The following is a 26,167-nucleotide window of genomic DNA, read 5'->3' as shown; positions in this document are numbered from 1 at the left end:
AGGTCTTATGCTCCAAGTTAATCACTAGTTAATTTCAATCAAACTGCATGCAATGATACCACAATATTTATTTATTTGTCACAAATAACAAACTAAAGTATTTGTTCTTTGGTGTGAGAACTTGGGCAAGGCATTCTTAAAAAAAAAAAAAAAAAAAAAAAAAGCCTTCAGATTTTGACAAATACCAAAGATGATGATGGAAAAATGTGGACAAATATACTGAAATATTTCAGAGATTACATTTTCCAATAGAAATACCTCCAATCTTTTGCCATCTTCATCATAAACAGATACTGTAACTTCTACATTCTTTGCTGTTGTTTTGCTGCCTTTGTCAAAATCTCCTTGAACTAATGTTACATAGATATCATTGCGAACGTCACCTGGCAGGACAAAAAAAAATAAAAAAATTAAACTCACAATGTTCATATGCAGTTCTGCATAAAACAATGAAGTATAAAACCATAATAAGAGACTTTAAAGGAACATTTGTTAGGCAAGTAATCAAGTAATGCTTTTTTCTCAAATTGGTCTTTTTTAAAAATCATATTTCAAAACTTCCAGATATACAGACACATTTAACAGGTGACTTAAGAAATAAAGCAAACATTTGGTACATATAACAGTCATCCGAACCATGTGAATACAATTACCCATTATTGCATTCAAGTACGTGAACTAAACATGTAGTTGTCCATTTATACATGTAGTTTAAGCTGCCCCTTTTGAAACTGTATACATTGCTTCACAGATTCACTGGTAACGAAGTAGTCAACACCACTCAGGTGCATGTGATTTGAAACAAATGAGATGCTCTACTATCTGAGTACAGCTACTCAATGTCTATGACTTTGTGACTAAATTATTAATGTAAAATTTTTGAGGCAGGAAGTACTTAATCTAAACTGAAAAAAATAATTATGAACCAAAATATTAGTAATTTTTATGGATTTGATTCAGACAGTTATATTCTATTATCTGTGGCAATGTATCAATTTACTGCCCTAAAAAGTATGAACTTTAGCAGCGTGTCCAATTTTGCTCTTAGTATCCCGATGCAATTATTGACACCTACCAGGCATAATAATCTCAGGAAACCCCATTTTCCGAGCCACAGCTGTGGACCTATCCACCAAGTGAGGAAACTCTTTCCTAATCTGATGAATATCTCCTGGAAGAAGTTTCAAAGTCACCCATAAACCTGAAGCATAAAATATAATTATTAGACATATTTTCCAATTTTTTAAAACAAACAAAAGAGTCTTATAAACTTCAAAAGACAATGCACATAAAATTAACTAAGCCTTGCCCCCAAAACATTTACATTTTGCAACACTAGACTAGAAATAATTATTTAAGAAAAACTTTGAAACAGAACTACAACTATCACACCTAGAATGCACTGGGTACATCAGATTAGAACAGATTTTAAGGCAAACAATACAAAATCGATAGAAAAACTGGAAATCCAGTGTGTGTGTGAGAGAGAGAGAGAGTGTGTTGGAGACATAGTGGATGTGGCTCATGTAGCCTACACAATACCTTGTAGGAGATTCCTAAAGGAGGATATAGCATTTGAGGCCACAATTCCACAATGCGTGCACAAGGGCAGGCGGACCCCTGTGCCCACACAAAGTCAATGGGTTTCTATGTAGGTGCAGCTCTGCCCACTCTTACACATGCAGACATACACAGTAGCAGAATTAGGGTCCTAGTTTATTTTTTCTCTGGGGAATGTAATGCAATCCATTAGCAGTTTGTTGTCTATTGCATGTTAATAGATGGCAATGATAGGAAGGAATTTCCTCTTTTCACACAGGAGAATATATTTTGACAAGCATGATGGCTGATTAGGTGGGATGGGATAATCTTTTTCAAGTCTAAGAAAACAGAATTTGGGGAAGGGCTTCAGTAAAACAAAACTTAAGTCCAGCGTAGGAACAGTTTTTGCAGTACCATACAACATGAGTATGGATTGGCAGAAAGAAGTTGGAATCTTCAGTGCTTCAATGGGCGCAGTGAAGTTTGCACTGTGGAGCTGCTATAGCACCTTTTAAATAAATTCTGCACTGAACAAGATAAAATAGGTCCCACGGAGTATCCCAACTGTCCTCAAAACTGGAGCTAGTTCTTCTCAGGCTTGAATTCAGAAAATGGTTATTAAGCCATCAATAGCACTGGTCTGCAACTTACGCCTGCCCTCGGATTTTTCATAAATCTTCCAAATGAGACAGTAAAGGTTTTTATTCTTTTCATAGGAAAAGTACAAGGGGCAGCATTAGTTAGAATGGAAGATCTGAGAAAAAAGTATCAAGTACCTGAGGAAGATGTCCCCAACTCTGATACTCTTCCCCAATGCACATTATCTGGTTATGCCAGGAGGAGGACAGGAGAGACTGGATGCACTTTAATCAGGCTACAACTTTAGTCCTAAAAGTCTGGAAGTACCCAGCTGGTAAAATTTTACACTACAGGTAATTCCATAACCATTTACATACCTCTGTGGGGGCTGCTGTCAGTCCACTCCTTTACCCAGCCTGGTTGCCAGGCAACCTGCTTCTGGGACCTCAGCACACCTCTCCCTCCATCAAATGAGGGTTAAGGGTGACTATTGGGGGACAGGGGTTGACTCCCTGCCGTAACAGTTACAGGAGACCCGAACAGCTCCCATATCCACTCCTTTAAAGAATACCTCCTTTAAATACTTTCCCATTTGATCTGATGACCATATCCACTCCCTAAGGAGTACCTGCACTGGACATCCGCCACAAGCTACCAATTAATTGCAACATCATAGCCTAACCCCCCACCCTTTTGTTTGTTCCCCCCCCATTCAGCTCCCAACCCACTGTAGAGAAGGCAAAAAACCCACCTCGACTTGGCCAATCTGACCATCAGGAAATATTCCTTCCCAGCCCCCCAAGAAAGGAGTAACTGTCCTAATGCCCAGAGCAGATCATGACAAAACCTGGTATTTCAAGTACTTCCATGAGAGGGAGGGTGGGTGCTGCTCAGCCTGGTTCAGATTTTTGTTTTTTGAATAGGCTTTTATTGTAGATGGGGCATAAACAGCTTCCCCCAGACACACACTGGTCACCTGGTGGGAAGGATGGATCAGTGTCCCCAACACTAACCAGGCATAGAGCTGCCTGCCTCTGTAGCAGATAACTCCGGTTCTCTAACCCTGCAAGGGGCAACATGCTTCCTCCAACAAGCCAAACAACCCCACTGCTTCATATGCTGAGAGATCATTTTTGCATTTCATCTATGGGGATAACCAAGGCAAGTATAACTTGTACCATTCTGAAAACGTCAACGATGCCTTCAAAATGTCAACATTTGCCAACAGACACCATGCAATTACTTCCTGTGCTATGGCACAGATGAGAACTGTGGAATCTCAGATACCAATGAGGGATAACTTGGTAAACGGACTCCTTAATGGTGGTCATTGCAATGAGATATAAGAGTTAAATAAAAACAAAGGCAATTACAGAAGTGAAAGAAAAAGCAGCAATACAATAAAACAGTACATCAAGCAAATTTTACAAAAACAAAAAACAATGCATAATGTTTGTAACAGGATAGTAACACAATCAGCAACTTGTGCACTCGCAGCAAGTACTCTCCATCCACTAAATTTTTTTATTTTTACAGATGAAGAATCCAAAACGAAATTTAAAGTTACAATTTAGTAACTTGTAATAATATACCTCCCTACAAATATTGGCTGGAGTGGCAGTTCAAAATAGCAGAAAAAAACTTCTTAAACAAAACACATTCTCCTCTTTATATTGCTATTGTATAAAAAAGCTACAATTTTGTTATGCATATATGAGTGATCAAAGTGTATTTTCTTTAAACCCTTTGCTCAGACACTTTATAAATAAAAGAAAAATAGTTCCAAGAGGAAATTGGTAGACTGAGATTCTGCATTTACTTAGGCTAGGTCTACACTACGGGGGGCGGGCGGGGTCGACCTAAGATATTCACGTAGCTGAAGTTGCGTATTTTAGGTCGACTTACCTGGCTGTGAGGACGGCGGCGAGTCAACCGCTGCCGCGCCGCCGTCGACTCCGCTTCCGCCTCTTGCCGCGGTGGATTTCTGGAGTCGACGGCAGAGCCATCGGGGATCGATTTTATCGCGTCTTCACTAGACGCGATAAGTCGATCCCCAATAGATCGATTGCTACCCGCCGATCCGGAGGGTAGTGAAGACATGCCGTTACACAATGAGGAGTTAATCCAAGACCAGAAAAAGAACGAATCAAGTATATAGCACTAGGGTGGAATGCATTTAAATTTTTTAACTAGTACATATCTTTTATATTTATATTCATGTCAGCAGAGAATACACTTAATTATCTGTTCAACCTATAGACAGTAATTAACAGTGTTGTTTATTTTGCAGCCCTCCTTTACCAACTCAAAACACAAGTTGGTATCAATTCTGATGAGAGTAATTGCCTTGTCATATTGACAGCAGACCAACTGCTTTGACTACAATTGCTAATAGGAAAAAATGAGAAAAATGGGGAGGAGAGGAACACTCCCCACCCTGCCCCCTTGATGGACCCAGGGTGTGCCAGAGTTCAAAGGCATGAAAGCCAGTTCTTGAAGTCATTGCTTTCAATACACAAACGTACAAGAATGAATAAGGCAGAAATACAGACGCATGTAAAAGTGGCCAAGCACTGCATAAGGACAGAAAACAATCTGTAGAATAACAATACTCCGGAAGCGGGGGGGAAGGAGGGGGAAGAGGGCACGGAGAGAATGAGGAAGAACCGGGGGGGGGGGGGGGGGGGGGAACAGGACAGGTGTCTTTTCTGGTATCAAACCAATAGCAAGCAAACAAACAAACAAAAAAAATGAATCCTCCAGTCCAAATTAAAATAGTCAGATGGTGTGAAGCAAGGATATATTTTGTATTCCAGTTTACATAAAGAATAGTACCTACCCTGACCCTTGTGGTTAACTTCTTTAGCAGCAATCACTTTGTTTATAACAGTCTGAAGGAAATCATTCTCCCCTGCCACCCTGGGTGAAAAACGGGATGATATGTTCAGCTGCTTGTGTCGAATGGCGTCATCCAATGCTAGCCTGGAGGATGCACATGACGACCAACACCAGGAAACAAAGGGTCACAGAAAACCAGAAGTCACAGTAACAAGGGAACACAAAAGATCATATCATAGTTGTGACGAAGAGTATTTATTAGTCAACGCAAGACAAAAGACAGGAAAGGTAACAAGAAAGACATAGGAAGATCATTAATCAGGAAAATGCTGACCTGCTAAAGAGAAGTCAAGCAATCCTATGTTACCCTTCCCAACGGGAACATGCATGTGTCAGGTCCCAATCCCACTTCCAATAAATAGCATGTGTAGTAGTAAAGAAGAACACTGATCTCCTGAGAGACCCATGTTAAATATTGAAATCCAATTGGGATGATTTTGCAAAAATGTACAGTATGTTAATTCAGTGCAACCTTCAGAGTAGCTTCTACAATTGAATATATTAAGAGGTAGTGTATATGGTTTGATGGAATTTACAAAAGAAAAAACTTTTACAGTTAACAGAAATGGCTTAGTGCAAGAAAAACAAACAGATAATCCATCATTTTGTTATACTAGGTGAAGAAAAGAAAATGTGAAAATTATAAATGAAATGCAACATTTACAAATGACATTTAAGTACCCACACCAGTCTTGCCAAGTACTTCTGACAGCTGTTGTGTTGGTGGCCAGTGAATGAATACAAACAAACATACATATGAAAACAGAATTGCATGTAGAACAACAAAAGCACAGCATGAAATGAGTAAGAAAATATGCCTCTTATACACAGTGTTTAAGTCAACATTGGAAACAACGACAAAGTTATTCTTCATGTGTTTGCATATTACTCATATTCTTGGTGTAGACTTTGAAGAATATTTTAATTTGCTGAAGAAAAAATGCAACAAAAACATATTGCACACCCTTTCCAAAAGCTAGTTTGTATATAAATAGACTATAAATTGGTTTTAATGGAGCAAAAAGCTAAACATTCCATTAGCATCCACTTTCTTGATCAACAAAGATTCATTTTCTGTGCATACTTCCACACTCACTAAAATAAAAGCTTGTCATTGTTTAAATTCAATAAATAAATCTCACAAAGGCACTCTTCTTTAAAAGCTTCTACTTTCCTTGAACAATAGAATTGTTACTGTTCTACGGACTATTATGTACACAAATTACACACAAATTCCATTGCTATCATGAAATACAAACATGAAGTGGCTAGGACTAGAGCCATTAGGCATATAGTGCTAGTCACCTGATTTCTTTCTACTGATTCTGCAATCTCAAATTTTCTGTTAAGCTCCCCAAGCATCTTTGCTAACTCTTGTACTTTTTAATAAGGCCTAGTTTCCAAACTGAATTTTTTTGATGTTACGTTATTTTAGTCTATTGCTCTCTAGATTTATTAAAAAAACCTCACGAAATCTAGAAGTAGATTAAGTCAAAAGAGAACTCAGTTATATAACAGCATTGTGGTCTACATTTCTTACAATAGTAAAGCTGAGACAAGATGGGAGAGGTAATATCTTTTATTGGACAAAACTTGTCTCTCTCACCAACTGAAGATGGTCCAATAAAAGATATCACCTCACCCACCTTGTCTCTCATATCCTGGGACCAACACAACTACAACAACACTGCATTCAACAAAGGTAAAGCTGAGCATTCATATTTTAATGGGGATGTACTTTATTTATCCCCACTATCCCTTCCTCACCTCATTCTATGATATTAAAGTTGGAATCTTTAAAATCCCCACACATTTTAATTCCTTTGTTAATAGTAAGCACACACTTCTAAAAAGGACTATTTTTTTCTTTAAAAAGGAAGAAAACCTATCCATACACACACAAATACAAACATTCAGACTTATTTAACACACAAAAACAGATTAAGAAATTCAGAGTAAAATCTACATCTGACCTTTGACAGTACAGTGCTTTCTTTTAATCTTAAAAATATCTGATAACACTGTATGAAGTTTCACATGGCATAATGGTTCCTTTTATTTCACTTTCTCCTTTAAAAGCCTTGTGTTTTGTTTTTAGAGAATTTAGTACTTACGAAAGCTGCCAAACTGAGCATCTAGTAGACCATGATCCCATTTATCCATAAAACACCACCCACAGCACAGGTAAAAGCAGTGCAATCTTCCCTGCTGCCACACCAAAATCCTTAAAAGAGCTGGAAAACTAGTTATACGTATGAGGAGTTATTTCAGTTCCCATGCCCATTCATTCTTTGGTTTCTCTGTCTTTAATTATCTGCCAATTAGTGCCAATTATGGTGGTGATTTAGTGACATGGACAGGCACCTGATACAACCAACTCATTTCATACAGGACACTTAACATCCATCAGACAGTAACAGCTTTTGGTCATTACCAACCTTGACTAGACTGGAAGTAGTAACATATAAAGGAAAGAAGCTTAAAACATCTATCTCAAAAACCCTGGGCCCATCTAATTAGTTCCAGGCTCCTTCACACACAAAAATGGAAAAGACATGTTTAAAGTTGAAGCTAAAAAAGCACTTAGAAATAGGTGAACTTTTTTTTTTTTTTTTTTTTGGCACCACTATTCATTCCAAATAAATAAGTGAAGAACTAAGAAGGGGAGGAAATGCTTTTAAGACCTCATGTGTTAAAATTCCAATCTGCAGCAAGTTTACAAACTTCAAAATATCTACATTACATTAGTGGACTGTAAGATCAATTTCAAAAGTTGACATTGAAAAGTGTTTTACATTTAATCCTCCTTAAGTCCTCTGACAATGCTTTATGTTATTTTATACTTACGGTTGAAATGGTATAAAGTGTTGTTTGTCCTCATCATCAACTTTCCCATTAATTATGTCAGTTACATCCATTACTGAAATAAAAACAAAAGCTACTGCTTTAATTTGTCAACAAATGGGGGGGGGGGAGAAGGGGAACAAACAAACAATGTACTATAATCCCTTCATCTCTAATAAAAGAAATTAACAATGGCATAAAACCAGTATAGTTCTATAGCAGAATAGTTTCATGTTTCAAATACAGATTCAATTTTCACATCAGTGAAATAAATGGTATCCTCTGAAGCTACTAGTAGATGTGGATACAAGCTTTTGTTTGTCGCATGTACCATCATGTGACATTACTTTAAACTTCTGCTTACAAGAACAACCGAGAAGCTTATTGTTGCATGTGCCTCCAGGGATCTAAATCTCAATACAAATCACCACTTTATTAACCTAGGGCTTGGCCTGATGAAGAAAACTATTACTGACGTTATTTCTTCATTTGAGAAAGAGAGAGCGAGAGAAAGAATATATTAGTCTTCAAATCTATATTTAATTTTCAATAGCCATGAGATGTGGCATAGTCAGGTGCAAGGTAGGAAAGTTCATACACTGTCTTTGAAATAATCCGCCTCTGGATCCTTCTATGATAGTGTTCAGATAATATTTTGTGAATATATAGAAACAAATCATGTCACTGCTTTATAAATGATATCTGGAGAGAATAACATTAGGTTGGCTAGTAACACTGCCATATGCTCCTTGAACAGTACTATAAAATGAAAGATAGTAGCCCACCAAAGTTCTTCTTTGTTGTGTCAAACAAAAGTTACATGGCCTTTATATCAATATATTGTTTGATTTATATAAGAACTAGGAGACCATTGGCATAATACTGGTGAACAGCGCCATTCAGACACAACCAGCCATGAAATTCCACCCTTGAAAAGAACACGAACACACAGAGCAGTCATTGTCTTCAGATTCTATGTGCATTATTACCATTACTCTCTGCTGGGAAGTTTATACCTGCTCAATCTTTTGCGATTATGTTGCTCTGTAGTGACTGGACCACAAAAGGGATACTTTAATTTGAAGGGGGGGAAATTCCATATTAGTCTAAATGAACATGAGGAAATATTGTATGTCTGAACATTTTTCTTAATTTGCTGTAAACTTCTGTACTGTATTTAAGAGTACAACAAGGCAAGGTAGAGCTTATTTGAATTTCAACATATGAATTTCAAGATATGATTACCTCAGCATTTGAAGAATTCCCTTTACTATAGGGAATAGGTAGGGAATAATAAGGAACTTTTGGGGCTCATCTATACAGGAAAGAGGACACCACTAGCTACTCTGGATTAACTGCCCACGTGGACACACTTTCTGTGGACTAAGCTAAACAGCCCAAGGGCCCTCTTAAGACACGCCCACGGTGCCTTAAGCTATTGCACACAAAGGCACTCGTAGTGCACAGAAAAAATGTCCACACAGGGAGTTGGCACAGAGTAGCCAGTGTGCTTTAAATTCACACCGGAGCTTATTGCACACTAACTTCCCCATGTAGACAAGCCCTTAGTTATCAAAAGCCACGAGAATTTTTTTTTTTTTTTTTTTAAAGATGACCTCCCAGGCGCATGTTTTAATGTCAATAAGAGCCCATTAAAGAAAAAACCTAAATTAATCAATGCTTAAATCTTCTCACTGTGTATGCCATGTGAGCTAGAAGCCTACTTACTACTTATATTTTGTAAAATATGTCGTTCTTGCACAACTGTGTGTGTTAATAAAAAGAATACCTTCCTTTTGCTTGTGTTTTTATTAAGGGCAAAGTAATTTGTTTCTGAAAGTAACTACAAAGGGTCACAGAAACAGGACATATGATCAGTTCATGTAACTATGCAGTGAACAATTAAGTTATTTGTGTTTTCCACTTTATCTGAGCAATTTTATCATGTGATTTCTTTGACCTTCCATCTCTCTGCACCTTATCCTTAATAATTCTGAGTATCTGCCTTTTGTTCATAACCAGCTAAATCACTTATTCCTGAGTGACTTCAAAACCTCTAGCCCAGTTGATGCTCTGCCGTTTCAAACATTTTAAAAGGTCGTATATTCCACAGGAAGAGAATTAATCTGATTTAAGCTATAGTGCACTTGTACATTTCCATTTAGGTTTTAAAATACCTGATGCTATACACAGAATCCTACAGAATCATAGAACTGTTGGGTTGAAAGGGACCTCAAGTCCAGCCCCCTGCACTGAGACAGGACCAAGTAAACCTAGACCATCCCTGGCAGGTGTGTGTCCAACATACTCTTAAAAACCTCCAATGATGGGGATTCCACACCCTCCCTTGGAAGCTTATTCCAGAACTTAACTACTCTTATAGTTAGAATTTTTTTTCTAATATCTAACCTAAATCTCTCTTGAAAGATTAAATTACTTGTTGTCCTACCTTCAGTAGACATTGGTAACAATTGATCACTGTCCTCTTTCTAATAGCTGTTAACATATTTAACTTATCAGGTATTCCTTCAAGTCTTCTTTTCTCAAGTCTAAACATGTCCAGCTTTTTAAACCCTTCCCTTAAAGGTTTAGAAAACCTGGCCTATAATCATTTTTGTAGCTCTCCTCTGGACTCTCCCATCTTGTCCACATCTCTCCTAAAGTGTGGCGCCCAGAACTGGACACAGTACTCCAGCGGAGGCCTCACCAGTGTCTTACATACAACACTCCTGTTTATACTGCCCAGAACAATATTTGCCTTTTTTCAAAAATGCATCACATTATTGATTCATATTCAATTTGTGATCCACCATACTCTCCAGATCCTTTCCCATAGTACTACCACCAAGCCAGTTATTTGCCATTTTGTAGTTGTGCATTTTATTTTTCCTTCCTAAGTGAAATTACATCAAGTGTAACATATGTATCTAAGATACACACAAAAGATTTAGTAGCTTGTTTTTGCCCCTTACCAAAAAGCTGACAAAGTGAATTCTGACTAAAAAACTAAGGAGAATAGATTACCTGCTACTCCAAAAGGTCGTCTTAGCCCAGAGGTTAGTTTTCTTGTGTTGTTGTCTCTTAGTTCCATTCTGCCAACTCTTACAATCTGACAGACAAAACTGATTTTCTCTCTTTTCAGGTCTTTGCTGCCAAGGTCCTAGAAATATTAATTTCCATACATTATAAGAATCCTATTCATTTCAGGTTCTACTTTAGTAGCCAGCAGAAAGACAAGTTGTTGTTCAGAATTGAGTCTTTTCATCTTTTAGCATTAGAATAAGTTATTCTCATGACAACAGAATTTTCATAACAATATTTAAGCCATTAATTTTACACAGAAGCCAAGGAGTCCAACTATTTTTGAACAGTTTAAATCTTTTCCACAATTGTCAGAGGTTCAACTTGGCCTTTACCCACATGAACCACAGTTGTCAGAAATTGCATTAGAGTAATTAACAAGGAGTGACTTATAAGTTTCTCCAGGACCTAAATTCTAGTCTGCAAAGGAAGTCTGCTACCTATTAACTCTTTAGCATTTTTCAAGATAGGAAACAAAGCGCTTTAAACACTGCAAAAACAAAAGCACACTTACAGTGAACACAGCTCGAAGATTATGTAACCTGTCTATGTCTTTAGGCAGCCCAGAACTTGACCATCGAACTAGATAGTTTTCACTGTAAGAACAAGGTTTTTAAAATATATATAGATATGTATTTAGATATATATGTATGAGTTCAGATGTTACAAAATTAGGTTAAGTTCACATTAAACAACCTATTTTTCAGCACTATAAGTGAGATTCTGCTCAGTGAAGAGATTATACTAAATAGCACCTTCTTACCCAATTGCTTGTTCCTTGTGTGTAAACATTGCCATTTCTGTCATTTTACTGACTAAATTATATTTTGGGTTTTCTTGTTATTTTGGTAGGGGGAGAAAGTTTTGGTGTTTTACACCTGTTAATACAGGAGTGACAGTGCAGCTCTGGGACAGTGAACTGGATTCTTATTCAGCTCATGAAACAGTAGGACAATTAACTGAGTTCTGTCATGCATGAGCCAAAAGTACCCAGCTTGACTTTCAGTTCTCAGTTTGAGTTTGCATGGCAGGCAGTTTGAAAAAAAACACAACCCAACCATCTGATTTCCAGATCTAATCTGTTGAGTGAGACACAAATATGGTACCACATAATTGCATTTTTAAAGTCACTTTTTAGAATAGAACCATACTTCAAAATCTAAACCAAAAATGTATCAACATTAACTTTAGATGCCTACAGAAGTAATTTTATAATTCATATAACCACATATGGATACTAATGATGAAGTTTTATGGGGGTCAAAAAGTAATATACTCTTTTGTCTCTTTAAACCTGATATCACAGGTGTGTTTCACTCCTATTACAATCACAGGAACATTTACTCAGTGGGCAGCTGCTATTGTGCTTTGTGCATGTAATATGAATAGAAGAGCAATTCTTCTTCAGCCTAGTAGAATGCAGCCCCTGTAAGGAAGCAGGGGATCCAGAACATTCAGTCTCTCTGATGACTGCCAAGGCAGCTGAACAGTGAATGAGCCAAGCCTTGTTCATGTGTCATTTACCTCTACACAGGTGGAACTAAAGACAATACAATAAGGAACACTACAAATTTCTAATGTACTGAAGCAAGGGAGACTAATCTGTTGCTGTGTTGAATAAAGCAGATGAAGTGCTGTATAATCCATGCTTCCCACTAACTTTCTGCTAAAGTTTACCCAGCAAACTGACCTTCCAAAAAGCCCTCTCCAATCTGCCGTGACTCGACCAAAATCCAGAGACACACAAGATAAACAGGTATACATAGTGCAACAGACAGACAACACTAACCTGATAAACTTTGATTCTAGTGGGTCGTACAGAGACATCAGGACTTCAGCATCTTCTCCTATTTTGCAGACTACATTTTTTAAATTTACAAATAAAGCAAACGAAGGCGTGGCGGCAAATTTGGCTTGTCTGTTAATATCAATGTTCTGCTTTTGAGACTGTAATTTAATAGAGACAAAACAGTCAAATTTAAACAGCACTAACGACTAGAATCACACCCTTAAATCATATCCTTAAATCTTACCCTTTCACTATGAAATGTTTACCTAAAACATTTACGGCAAAAGAAGAGTGTGTCCCCTCCCAGGGGAAAAAGCCCCAGCCCTTGCCATTTTCTATACTGGGAATAGGAAGAGTGCTGAGATTTCTGGCAGGCTGCTCTACTTGGACCCTCCTTGGAGCTCTGTTTTGGATTAGTTTCTAGCTACCAAAGGGGAACGGACAGAATGGAGCAAAGGATCGAGCTTCAAATTTGTCTGCTAGAACAGAAGAGCTTTCCTTCAGTCTCCACTCTTCTACTCTTTCCCTGGCATCCTACAGGCTACGAGGAAAGAAGGGGGAGAAGACAGGACCGCTATTCTGCCCTTCCCCAAGTTTTTATTTTTTAGCCTTTCTCCTCAATGGATGACTTTAGGGCCTGCCTCTGTTGTTGCTGCTGCTTCGAGCTTTCCCAAGAGAAACAAGAAGATGACTATAAACAGTACCACAACCTTGGTACTGAGGCCTTGTCCAGAGCCTTGTTAATTACACTCTGTTCCTGCTTGGCAAACCAGTGAGTAGCAGCAGAGACAATGAAACCATCTGCATAAAAGTTCAGGAAGAGCAGATTTCACTGTTCACATTTGTACAGGTCTTTGGGAGAGAGAATTTATTTTTTAAGCAAAGTTTAAATTCTGCAAAATTTTTGCTTTGCCTGCACATTTATCAGGGAACCTTTTTACTTGCCACAGATGATTCAACAAGTACATTTTTAAACTCAGCATACAGATCCCATATACAATCCTAATGAAAATATTAACTGATCTGAACCAGAGCACTGTATCCTAAATTAAGCCTCAAGAAAAACCACCATTAATATATACAATTTCATTAAATATGCATCTCCTCTCTCATGTCATCTTCGTAGTTCTCTCTCATAGTAATCCATCAATTATTTTATTGGTAGACTATTATATCAACATTTACACTTCTGAAGTATAGGAATCATTTTTTAAGAGGGGGTAAGTTATGCAGCCCATATAAGATAAGCTACACAATGTATTTTTGATACTTTTGATCTTGAGACTGCTTCATGGACTAAAACAGAAGACTAAGCCAAATTCCTGTTTTAATTATATTTTATCATTATTTTTTACATTAATTTACATGATTCTTAATTTTAAAAGATAGCAGTTGGGGATAGTGTATCTTACCTTTTCTTCTAGTAGTCTTTCCTCAACTTGCTTGGAAGCTATTTCATGAGCTCTAAAAAGGCTGATTGTGCTGGTTTGTTCTGGATCTAAAATGTTGCCATCTTCATCCCTTACAACCAGATCCAAATCAAGAATCCTATGTAAAAAGTTACAGATTACTTATCATTATGCATAAAAGGCCTGCAAGAATTGCAGAATGCTGAATATGTAATCACAGATACCTGATTTATACGAAGAGAAAAATCTCTTTTTCTGCTCTGTCTCATTTGACATTCTGGACAAACAAAGTGAGTAGTATCACATATAAATTGGTGGTCAAATAAATAAGTTCTAGCTTCTTTTTTAAAAATCTTCCTGGGCAGGCAGTTCCATGTTACTTCAGAAATCCACAAATCCATAGAAGCAAAAGCTATGAGACCCAGCAAAGGAGATACTAAGACCTTTATCTTTCCTTAAGGCAGAATCCAATTTTATGTCAGTAGGGTCCAAGTGTCAAGGGTTAGCCTCTTCAGAAAGATTTTTTATCCCCATACACACAGCCTATCTTTTGGGAGGATCATCTGTTTTCCACTGTGCCAGCTCCAGAACTTGTCATAAAACCAAGGGACGAAGAACATACCGTTTATATCCCTCCAAGTCTCTCTAACAATCTTGGCCAAGGCCTTGAGGAAGAGAAAAGGTTTTAATCTTCCAAATATCCTCAGGGAATTACTCTTTCCTGTTCTCTTGTGAATTCTTGTTGTGGCAGTCCTTTCGTCAGGAGTTTGCTAAAATCTAGAGTCCTAGAAATCCCAGTTGGGTGAATCCCAATCATCAGCACTGAAATGTCATACAAAGCCTGACTCTTCTGAGTAGAAAGTACATAGACAGGAGGTAGCAGTTTCTCCTTCCTCTCTTCTGCAGGGAAGAGACTGAACCATTTGTAGCTGGGTGCGGAAGCTGGAGGAGCCACGCATAAGGTTAGAGGAGAAGTCTCATGAGCATATGGAGCCATGGAGTCCTTGACAGTGTGACACACCAAGGACAGGATCCTAGGGTAAATCCCCTCTAGATAACGTTCCAGATTACCTGAAATAAAACACTACCACCTGAGGACCTTAAATTAAGGGCCTGAGAGTATCATTCCCATGAAAAGAGGAAACGCAGGACTGTTGAGAAGTTGAGCATCCTCCAGTCTCACTGCAAGAAACTCTTCAATGACTTGCCTTGAGTTGAAGTAGGAAGGAAGTGCTAAGTGCTGTGGTGTTCCAGGATCTTTGTACAGAACGATCATCTAAAACTGTGCACTGTCCCTAGGTTAGGAGAAAGGATTGGAGTGCTAAAGTTTATAGGGCTGCTGCTCAGAAAAGCTGGGGCAGAGGACGTGATGATTTGGGAATCTGTCTGTAGAATTTATGAACAGAGTGAGATTACAAACTCTGTGTCTTTACCAGGCTGCAAACTCAATTTTGAATGTGCAACCTTTTGCCTTCTCTGCTGTTTGTTTGCCTCCATGTAGGGCCAAAATTCCAAAGATTTGGGGCAAAAGAACAACAAAAGAGTTGTCGAAGTTATGTACTCTTCCAGTGAAGGAGAACAGCTCTTTACAAAAGACGGGCTCTCAACCATAAGAACAGGTTTAGCAGGGGATTAGGGTGACCAGACAGTAAATATGAAAAATCAGGACATGGGGTGGGAGGTGTAATAGGAGCCTATATAAGAAAAAGACCCAAAAATCGGGACTGTTCCTATAAAATTGGGACATCTGGTCACCCTACAGGCTTTCTGGTCAACTGGGGAGACGGAGCTGGATGTCACCTGACAGAAGGGGCTGAAAGTTATCAATAGTGAAGAGCTGATGGGTCAGGGTCTTTTGTCTCCAGCTGTGTCTCCAGCAATTTAGCATTTAGAGGCTGCATAAAGCAGGAAGCCCTCCCTTCTTTCCTGAGCCCAGAAGGGTTCCCAACGGAAGGAGAGGTTACTTACCCGTACAGTAACTGCAGTTCTTTGAGATGTTTTAGCCCTGTGGGTGCTGCACTTCAGATGTGTGCAAACCCTCAGGCTTTTGACCTGAGATTTTTGGTAGTAGCGTCTGCAAGATCTGCATCTGCGCCCTATACATCCTTGTGTTCCGATTCAAGGGAGGGTGGACCCATCGCCGCTCTGGTATCTTCTCAACTAGGCAATCCAGCCAAGGCAAGGACTGCAAAGTAGAGGGGAAGGAGTGCAGGTAGTGCCGCATTAATAGAAACAGAACATCTCAAAGAACTGTAGTTACTGTACAGGTAAGTAATCTCTCCTTGTTTGAATAATTGTCTCTATGGGTCCTTCACGGTAGATGAGTTCCGAGCAGCGTCCAAACTTCTGGGGGTGGGTGCCAGGATGACCGATCTAGTAGAGATCAAAGAACAGCTGCATCAAAGACTACATCTGTCCTTGAAGCATGCACAATAGCACAGTGCTGGGGGAAAGTTTGTGCAGATGACAAAAAGAGCAAATGTGTTAGACCTGTACCTCTCCTGTATGTAAAATGCTTTACAACTACTGCATGCCATCGGAGAGAATTCCACCGCAAACCAGAAAGTTCGCACGTTTGGGGTGGAGTTCTGGGAGAAGATGTGCTTAAGTACGAGGGAATCTGAAGGGTCAGCACTGAGCCTAGAGGGGCTAGGCAGCTGGACAGCAGTTTCCAGCTCTCAAGATGAGGTGCGGACAGGAGGTGTGCACCCAGAGCGTGTGCCAAGGGACCCAGAGATTAGAGGGGTGGCTGGATTCCGTTCAGGCTTGAGAGGCTTAAGCCATCCAGGGACACAGAGGCTTGGATTCCCTCCAAGTTTGGAGGGTAGCCAGCAAGAGGATGCCCAACTGGATCTGTGACAGTGGGATCTTTGAAATACTGTTTGCCCTGGAGTGGAACATGAGTGCTAAAGACAGTGGGGTTGCCAGAGGACAGTTCAGGAAATCTTGCAATATGCATTGACTGGCTTCAGCTCCTAAGGAGGGCTAGACTCTCCGGTTGAAGCCTGAGATAAAGAGCAGGCACAGCATCCTCATCTGCCACTGCTGCCACAGGTGTGGACATGAGACCCTCTTCTGCCTGCCGTGAGAGAGCAGAGACACTCTTAGCCTAGGTTTGGAAGCAGAATGAGAGGATTTACAACAACTATGGCCTGTCACTGGAAATATTTGGCACATCGATTCAGGCAGTTGTCTGCTCTGTGAGGAGCCAAATGCTTCTGCCCGGAGCTCACGAAAGCACAGGAGCCATCCTGTATCTAGAAGAGTGTAGCCGGGTGGGGGGGTCGGGAGGGTGGGGAAATAATCTAATACTCAGTGACTGATCATTCCGCCTTGCAACTATGAACAACAGAGTGGAAACCCGCTGGCGCAGATTGTCAAATGAACAGGAGCAAAAACTACTTTGACTTTATCTTTTCATTTCTCTTTAACTTACAGGTAGGGTGACAACCAGCAAATGTGAAAAATCAGGATGGGGGTGGGGGGTAATAAGAGCCTATATAAGAAACAGACCCAAATATCAGGACATCTGGTCACCCTACTTACAGGTGACATTTGTGAAAACATGTCAATGACTAAGGAGTTGTTCCCAAGTGTTTCATTTTGTTTACAATCAGCTTTTCAACCCCAAAAAGAAACCTGTCAGCTATACACAATAAACTGATCCAGTCTCATAATCTCATATCTACCCATTTAAAAAACAAAAGTCCATAAATCCACAATGATAAAGTTTTTGATTTTCACAACACAATAAAATTAATATCCTGCCTTTATTTATATAAAAGCCCATTCATATAATTACTTTCAGGAAACAATGGAAAACGTAAGCACATACATGAAATCCAGAGAGTATATATTTAATGCATAATAAATATTTCTTATATCTGGATATTAGAAATTGTCATTTTATTTCATTTTACGCAAAACATGATATATGGCTACACTAAAAAGATACTGCACCCTTTTAAATATGCATATTTACTCAAAAGTTCAAATTCAATTCTCTCCCATACTCTACAGGGAATGTTTTGATCACTTAATTAGTCCATCAGAACATTATGAATAAAAGACACAGTACAAGATGTTCTATTGAGTTGAACACTGAGCATCTGGACGTTATTCAGAGTAACTTTAACCAACTCCTTAACCAGATGGTAAAATACAGTAGCCAAACAAATAATATCAACAACATCTGGTTAACTGTCTACTGGGGTACAACAGACCGCATCTTGGATTATAAATGTTAAATTACTTACTGAATGGAGTTAGTGATTTTATCACCACTATTTTTGCTGAAAAAGTACGAGCACAAGAACTGAAGAACCTGCAGTATTTAAGTAGCAAAGCACAAATAGCTAATTCTCATGAGCTAATCATACTACAGTGGCACTTAAAGACAGTTTGGATGATCAATCTTCCATCCCCAGGAGTTCAATAACCTTATATTACCCCACCTTCTCATTATTGAGAATGCTACTTTGACCAGATTCCAATTTTGTGTATAAGCAAGGAAAGATACCTCGCTTTCAATTAAAAAATAATGTCACAACTGAATAGTATGACATTCCTCCTTACCGTGGGATGATTTAATCTACAGCTAACCAGTTCAATTTTCAAACACAACATTCCCTCCATCCAAATAGTTTTCAGGAGGCTTAGCCTTAAATCAAAAGTCACCTCATCTAAGTTGCTGACATATCTGATGCATGTCCCATTGTAACATCTGTCATTAATTAGGTGCCATTTCTGGTTTTTATCCTCATCTTCTGGATGAATATAAATGCTTATGAAATCTAATCAACTTTTAACAGTATAACCATTAATACAAGCTAGATACTACACAAGCAGCAGCACAATGAGATACCCCACATTTCCCAGACAAATCCTCTAGCACTGCATGACAGCATTAACAAGTTCAGAGTGCAAACAGCTGGTGATACTAGAGAGGCAGCAACAGTTTATGTGGAATTGTCAAAGGGTTTTCAAAGACAGGAACATTTTTATCTTTCAGCTGACCTCAGAAAAATCATAGTTTTAATCTGACATCAAATTGATGGTGTCACAAAGTTTATGAGTGACAGCTTAACAGAAAGATTCTAGTACACAAATTATAATTTGTACTGTATCAAAATGCTTTTATATTGCAATTTTTCCCACTTTGCCATACTCTAAAAAGATTGCTACTTAAAATACAAGTACTACTCCTTACAGAACTACTTTCTTCATATATATGCGGTGCCTTTGAACTGCTGTATAATACGACAAGGCTGATTCCCCCCACTCCCTCAAGAAGCGCACACTATGAAGTAGTCATCACAAACCTGTTTCCATAATCTATTTTGGCAGTCACTTTCTTTTTCAGTTCCTTGAGCTCATCTTGGGGTAGAGTTCCAGAAAGTATCTGTGATCTCCATTCAATAAGATCATATATCATGTGTCGTACACTGTGGAACATGTCTCTGTTATCTTGCTGTTTGAAAATAAAATAGTTAAACAAGACTGTCAATGTTATTTTAAAAAGGTAAATAACAGAGCACATTTTAGAGTTTTTATATGACAAATTAAAAACATGGGCCATGAGATTCAAAACTAGGTGTCTAAAGCTATGCTCCAAAATTAGAGGCCTGGTTTCCAATAGTGCTGAGCATGGTGCTTTCCCCTCAATGGGAATTGTTGGGTTCCCAGCACTTTTGAAAGTCTTGCCTCTTATTTAGGTGCCTAAATACTGATTTAGGAGACTAAGTTCTTTTAAAACATTGACTATGATTTATTCAATACAGTGAATCGTTTAGGATTAAGGCATCTTATTTGTTTATATGGTTATTTGTTTATAAACATCTTTTTTGTTTATATGGTTATATACACAGAATTCAAAAGGACAGACAGACAGCAGGGACATTAGAGGAATAATATAGGAAAAAACACTTTGGTTTTAAAGACTAATATAATACTGTATAATTTGCTGGGGTGGGGACAATGGACTTGTTCTGCCATTAAAAGAAGAGGTGTTTCCGGATTTATGATGATATTGAATACCTGTTTACAGCGCTCTGGGATCGCAAGAAATCAGATCTTAAACCTGTCTAGCTCAGAACTGATATAGGCTCTCCAGCACCTCAGAGCAGTATAATATTTTTAGGGAGGGGAAAATAAGGTAGAAAGCAGGGGACAGGGAGATGAAATTCCATATTTGAGAGGGAAGAAGTAATTTCTCTGATAATATTTATATAAATACACACAGGATTAAACTTTAGCGACCACGAAACAGGGCCACCTCTGGAGTGAGATGCAGTGGTTGCTTAACAGTGCACAGCAATGCTACACAACAGTTTAGGCAGCAAGTGAATGTTATATCTAGGGCCCTACCAAATTCACAGTCCATTTCACTCAATTTCACTGTCACAGGATTTTTAAAAATCGTAAATTTCATGATTTCACCTATTTAAATCTGAAATTTCACAGTGTTGTAATTGTAGGGGTCCTGACCCAAAAAGGAACTGTGGGAGGGAAGGGATCGCAGGGTTTTTCTAGGGGATGTTGCAGTACTGTTACCCTTACTTCTGCGCTGCTGCTGGTGGCAGCACTGCCTTCAGTGCTGGGCAGCTGGAGAGCGGCAGTTGCTGGCCGGGAGCCCAGCTCTGAAGGCAGAGCCGCCGCCAGCAGCAGCGCAGAAGTAAGGGTGGCATGGTATGGTATTGCCACCCTTACTTCTGCGCTGCTGCTGGCAGGGTGCTGTCTTCATAGCTGGGTGCCCAGCCAACAGCCGCTGCTCTCCGGGCACCCAGATCTGAAGGCAGCACAAAAGTACGGGTGGCAATACCATGACACCTCCCCCCCTAAAATAACCTTGCAACCCCCCTGCAACTCCTTTTGGGTCAGGACCCCCAATTTGAGAAATGCTGGTATCCCCTATGAAATCTGTAGAGTAAAAGCACACAAAAGACCAGATTTATGGGGGTGAGACGAGATTTCACAGTCCGTGACACATTTTTCATGGCCACGAATTTGGTAGGGCCCTAATTATATCCAGGTGAGAAACTACAGTAGCTATTAAGCAGACAGATTACTAACCACAGTTGCCATTTGGCAGCAAACCAGGGTTAACCTCCTATTCTTAAAAAAGAGACTATGATATATTTAAAAAGATGAGAAGTAGTCAGAACTAGGGTTGCCACCTGCCCAGGTTTTTCCAGAATTGTCCCTTTTTTGACGCAGCTGTCCTGGGAAATCAGTAAGGGTGTTCAGTACACACTGCCAGCTGGCCAATTTTAGTGTTTTGGGCTCAGGCTCATTCTGGATGTCCTGTTTTTTTTATACCTCAGGGGGTGACAACCCTAGTCAGAACCTCAGTTATATATGATCAGAAAGTCAACACTTCCAACATCATAATGTCATGCAGTACATGCTAGGCCACCGGTTGAGTACTGATCCAAAAGGGAATTGCCAGCATCTTCCTGCAGTCGAGATATTTCACTGAGGTCTCCCATGCAGGTCATGATCAGGCTCAATGCTATTTATCAGTCCCACAAGGACCAGCAGGGATAACTAAGCGCTCAAACTTAAGCTACAGTTCTAGGGTCCACATTTTAAAAAGAATGTTGAAAAGTTGTTAGTGTAGAAAAGAAAAAAAATGATCTGAGGGCTGGAGGAAATGAGACACTGCAAGAGCTCAATCTGTTTAGCTTATCAAAAAGATGACTTAATTGCAGTGTATAAATACCTTCACGGTGAGAAACTACCAGGTACCAAAGGGCTCTTTAATCTAGTGGAGAAAGGCATAACAAAAACCAAAGGCTAGAAGTCAAAGCCAGACAAATTAAAATTAGAATGAATCACAATTTTTCTAAACAGTGGGAGTGATTACAAGCTACCAAGAATAGTAGTAGCTTCTCCATCCCTTAATGTCTTTGGATCAAGACTGGATGCCTTTCTGGAAGGTATACTTTAATCAAGTACATTTGAGAACCGCTGGATTAGGCTCCCCTTCTTTGTGTCTGTAGTCATTTATGCCCTCCCCTCAACAACACCCCCAAGTACATCTACTGCCACCCAGCTCTGAAGGCAGAGTGGAGAGCAGCGGTTGCTGGCTGGGTGCCCAGCTCTGAAGGCACCATCACACCAGCAGCAGCACAGAAGTAAGAGTGGGAATGTGAATATCACTTTGTCAATATCACTTTTCACAGCAGACTTAGCACCCCATTACCACCCTTACCTCTGCATTGCTTCTGCCACCCGGGGGGCTGACAGCCAGAGCTCTGCCGCCTCCAGGTGAGGAATTTGCGGGGGGAGGGGGAGGGGAGAGGAGGAGAGACCAAGCGGCAGGGCTCCAGCTGTCTCCTTTATCCCCACCTCCCGGGTATGCATGGCCCTTCTGCATGAGCCCCAGCCACACAGGGCTGACAGACAGAGCTCTTCCAAAAAACCCAAACACACACACACAAAACCGCGCACACAGCTCACACCTCCTTTGACACATTCCTGTGCTTTCCTTGGGAGGCCCGCCCCATAATTTGAGAACCACTAACTTTAGTCAAACAAGTTACTGGGGTCAATAAAGGCATAACTGGATGAAATGTAATGGTCTGTGTAATAGAGAAGGTCAGACTAGATCAGCGGTTCTCAAAACTGTGGATCGGGACCCCAAAGTGGGGTCGCCAGGGCTGGCTTAGATTTGCTGGGGCCCAGGGTCGAAGCCAAAACCAGAGGGCTTCAGTTCTGGGTAGTGGGGCTCAGGTTACAGGCCTGGGGGCCTTGGGCTTTGGTCCCACCCAGGGTAGGGGGGCTTGGGCTTTGGCTTTGTGTGTCCCCAGGCAGGGGGGCTCGGCCAGGCTCAGGCTTCGGTCCCTCCTCCTGGGATCGTGCAGTAATTTTTGTCGTCAGAAGAGGGTCACGCTGCAATGAAGTTTGAGAACCTCTGGACTAGATGATCTCATGGTTCTATCTGGTATTAAACTCTATAAATCTACCACCTTTTCATTCTACCTAGCTCCCCTTCGGGAAGGCCACCCACGGTTCTTTTCAGAGATTAATCAAATTTTGTTATGTAATGCAAGCATTATCTGTAAGACATGGACTACAAATGAATGGATCAGAATGTAGCATTTGACTCAATTTATCTATTCTCTTTATAACCACAACAATGACTGTTGCATGTAGTTTCAATGAATTCCTGCCAAAGACAGCAGCATACATTCCCTGTTCAATAAGAAGTTCTGAATTTAAGCAGCATGCAATATGATCAGATACTTGCTTCTATAGAGAGGTTGTTCATATGTAAGAGATGCTGTATATTTAATATCAGAATTAGTACTTCACATTTTAGGCACCCTTCTTCAATGGTTTAATTGGTATAAGAGAAGTATATGTGGGTAGGAAGGAGTTTCTGACCAACTTCCCCCTCCCATGCCCCCCACTTCGCAACCACCTATGCTAAGTTTTGTGCAGCTCCATGTGCGTCAAAGTTGAGAAAGAATCACCGATTTCCCTCTCTGAATGCTCCCAAGCAATGGAAGCAGGGGGTTGGGCAGGACTCTGATCCCTACATAATTTAGAAGTATGGGAGGACATAGGGAAGCCACTGGGATCAGAGTATGGAATGAGCTGTTTTAGGGGTTCAAGGAGAGAGTCTGGAAAGTTTCTGGGGTGTGAAGGGCCTGTACGGGACATAGGGTCATTTCTCATTCTGTTCTTCCTAGTTATTTTTCCCAATTCTGCCCCTTTCATATTTTGTCCCTTCCAGATCCTGTCCCACACATCCTTTTCTTGCACTAGAAAAGCATTACTGCTCTAGTATTATGTCAAATTTCTACTTTATATTCACTTGCATCTGATATTCTCAATCCCTCTCTCTAGCCTCAACTGCATCATATTACATCTCATTCTCTGATTCACTTCCAACATAATTCATTTTTGTCTCTCCTTCCCTCTCCTTTGTGGGCCTCATCCAAAGCCCATAGAAGTCCATCAGAACATTTCCATTAACTGCAGTGGATTTTGCATCATTCGCCTCACCCTGTAACATTCGAAGTTTCTAGCTTCTTTTAAGTGTCCCTTTATGTGAAACATGCTCATTACCACACTCGAGTAGTAATTTATTTCCTTGTTATCTTCACTTTTCCCAAGTTATGTTCTCAAAATCTTATTTTTGCAGGATATTCACTTTACTTTTGCCATAAAAACAGAATTAACATAACATACATTTCATACAGCTGTTCGTGACATCTAGAAATTTTGCAACAAATAGCAAAGAACATACTTTGAAGTGGAAATTTCCCATTTTCTTTAAAGAAGATGGGTTTGCTAATCTTCCATTTGTAGTGACCTTAAACTAAGACCACTGGGATGCTGCATCTCCTCTAATGTGGTATTAGACTACAATAATACTGTTTACATTTCAGCCAGATTTTTTTTAAATCACTATATTTAAACACAAGCTGACTATCTGAAACTGCCCAGATCATCACAAAATATTCATAGCTAACTCCAAGCTTGTAGTTTTTCAGTTAATCTGACAGACGATTAATGCTTATTGCTGTACATTTGTAAGATGCTACTGTGTAATCAAAAACAAGCATGCATAGAACACAGCTGTTGAATTTTAAGAAGTTTTGTACGTGTCAGACAGAGATATTAACATATTGGTTTAATTAATGAGTACTAACTTTTCACTTAGAATTTATGCATATGAAAATAATCAAGACTGAGAATTTAAAATTTGTGCTAACCAAACAAACCAATTTAATTTGTCCATTAGTATTTTATATGCCAAAAAGGCTTCTATTGATGCATTTTAAGGATATTTTAACCCCCACAAAAGTTAATCTCAGTTTTCTGAATTTGTCATAACAACCTTGAATCTCTCTCCCTTAAAGATAAATATTACAATAGGGATCTTTCATTACCTGATCACACAAGTATGTAACAAACGGCTAGATCCTATACCACTTTATAGTTCTATAGTCCCTTCAGTGTGAAGACTGCAAATAACTTAACAATGATTTAGCCTTGAAACATCCATTATGAGATATCTAACTATGGTACCTATAAAATAATAGAAAACAGCACAGTTCCTTTCCATTATTCCAGTGTCATAGTAACACTTTCCAGGATGAGGTAGCTATTGTGTTAAGTTTCAAAATATGTCGTATTATATTACCCCCAGTATTGCAAAGCTATCTGAGCCAAAACTGGAACCCTGAATCCAAACCATTTTTAAATTTAGGGAAAAGAGACTTCAAATTTGAATCCCTAATTCTAAATCTGTCCCTATTTTACAGGGTCCGAGTCAGATTCCAACCCAGAATGGAGACTATTTTCTGATTCCTTTTTGGACATAGCTGAAATTTCATTTGAAGTCTCATGAGATGAAGTTTGGAGAGTTTGGTATGATCAACCCCTAGCCCTGATTCATCTGCAAACTTTAAATAAGAGCCTAAGCTGGATAAAGATCTAGCTAGTAAACACTACTCATCTGTACTGTATATTATAATAAATAATACTAATAATATTACATGAGTTGATATTAATTGGCACAGAATATCAATGAAAAGTTTGATAGGCCCAAAAATTTCTCCGACTTAAAAAAAAAAAAAAAAATCTGATATGGTCTAAAAAAAAAATCTACAACACAGATAAAAAGCCAGCCCTCCAGGGTGACCTGCTCATATCACTACCTCTTGGTGCAGTGACTGAAATCACAGGCAGGCATATTACTAAATCATGTTGCATCATTTCTCAGCTCTTACTGCATGCCGTGGTCTCATAAGAACACAAGATACACCTCTACCCTGATATAATGCGACCCGATATAACCTGAATTCGGATATAACGCGGTAAAGCACACTCCGGCGGATCAAAGCAAGTTCGATATAACGCAGTTTCACCTATAATGCAGTAAGATTTTTTGGCTCCCGAGGACAGCGTTATATCGGGGTAGAGGTGTACTGCTATACCAAGACCTGCTCTCCAAGTCCCTGATCCTGCATATCATATCCATAGTTTTCAGAGCATGGCACAGTATGGAGAG

General features: G+C 39.4%; 1 protein-coding gene across 1 annotated transcript in view; it reads right to left on the bottom strand.

Annotated features, from left to right (window-relative positions):
- The window catches only part of DOCK1 (dedicator of cytokinesis 1), a 530,692-nt gene that overhangs the window by 431,652 nt on the left and 72,873 nt on the right, over window positions 1–26,167 (bottom strand). The window contains exons 6-14 of the mRNA XM_026650862.1: window positions 19,464–19,612; window positions 14,146–14,281; window positions 12,734–12,891; window positions 11,459–11,540; window positions 10,888–11,023; window positions 7,867–7,939; window positions 4,961–5,040; window positions 1,076–1,201; window positions 259–383 (exon numbers count right to left, since the gene is read on the bottom strand). Coding sequence (XP_026506647.1) covers window positions 259–383; window positions 1,076–1,201; window positions 4,961–5,040; window positions 7,867–7,939; window positions 10,888–11,023; window positions 11,459–11,540; window positions 12,734–12,891; window positions 14,146–14,281; window positions 19,464–19,612 — 1,065 coding nt within the window. The remainder of the gene's footprint in view (window positions 1–258; window positions 384–1,075; window positions 1,202–4,960; window positions 5,041–7,866; window positions 7,940–10,887; window positions 11,024–11,458; window positions 11,541–12,733; window positions 12,892–14,145; window positions 14,282–19,463; window positions 19,613–26,167) is intronic.

Source organism: Terrapene carolina, unplaced genomic scaffold (assembly GCF_002925995.2).
Source record: "Terrapene carolina triunguis isolate 2854851 unplaced genomic scaffold, T_m_triunguis-2.0 Scaffold95, whole genome shotgun sequence".
Taxonomy (NCBI): domain Eukaryota; kingdom Metazoa; phylum Chordata; order Testudines; family Emydidae; genus Terrapene; species Terrapene triunguis.
The sequence above is the reverse complement of the archived record's forward strand: the minus strand, read 5'-3'. Positions and strand labels throughout refer to the sequence as shown.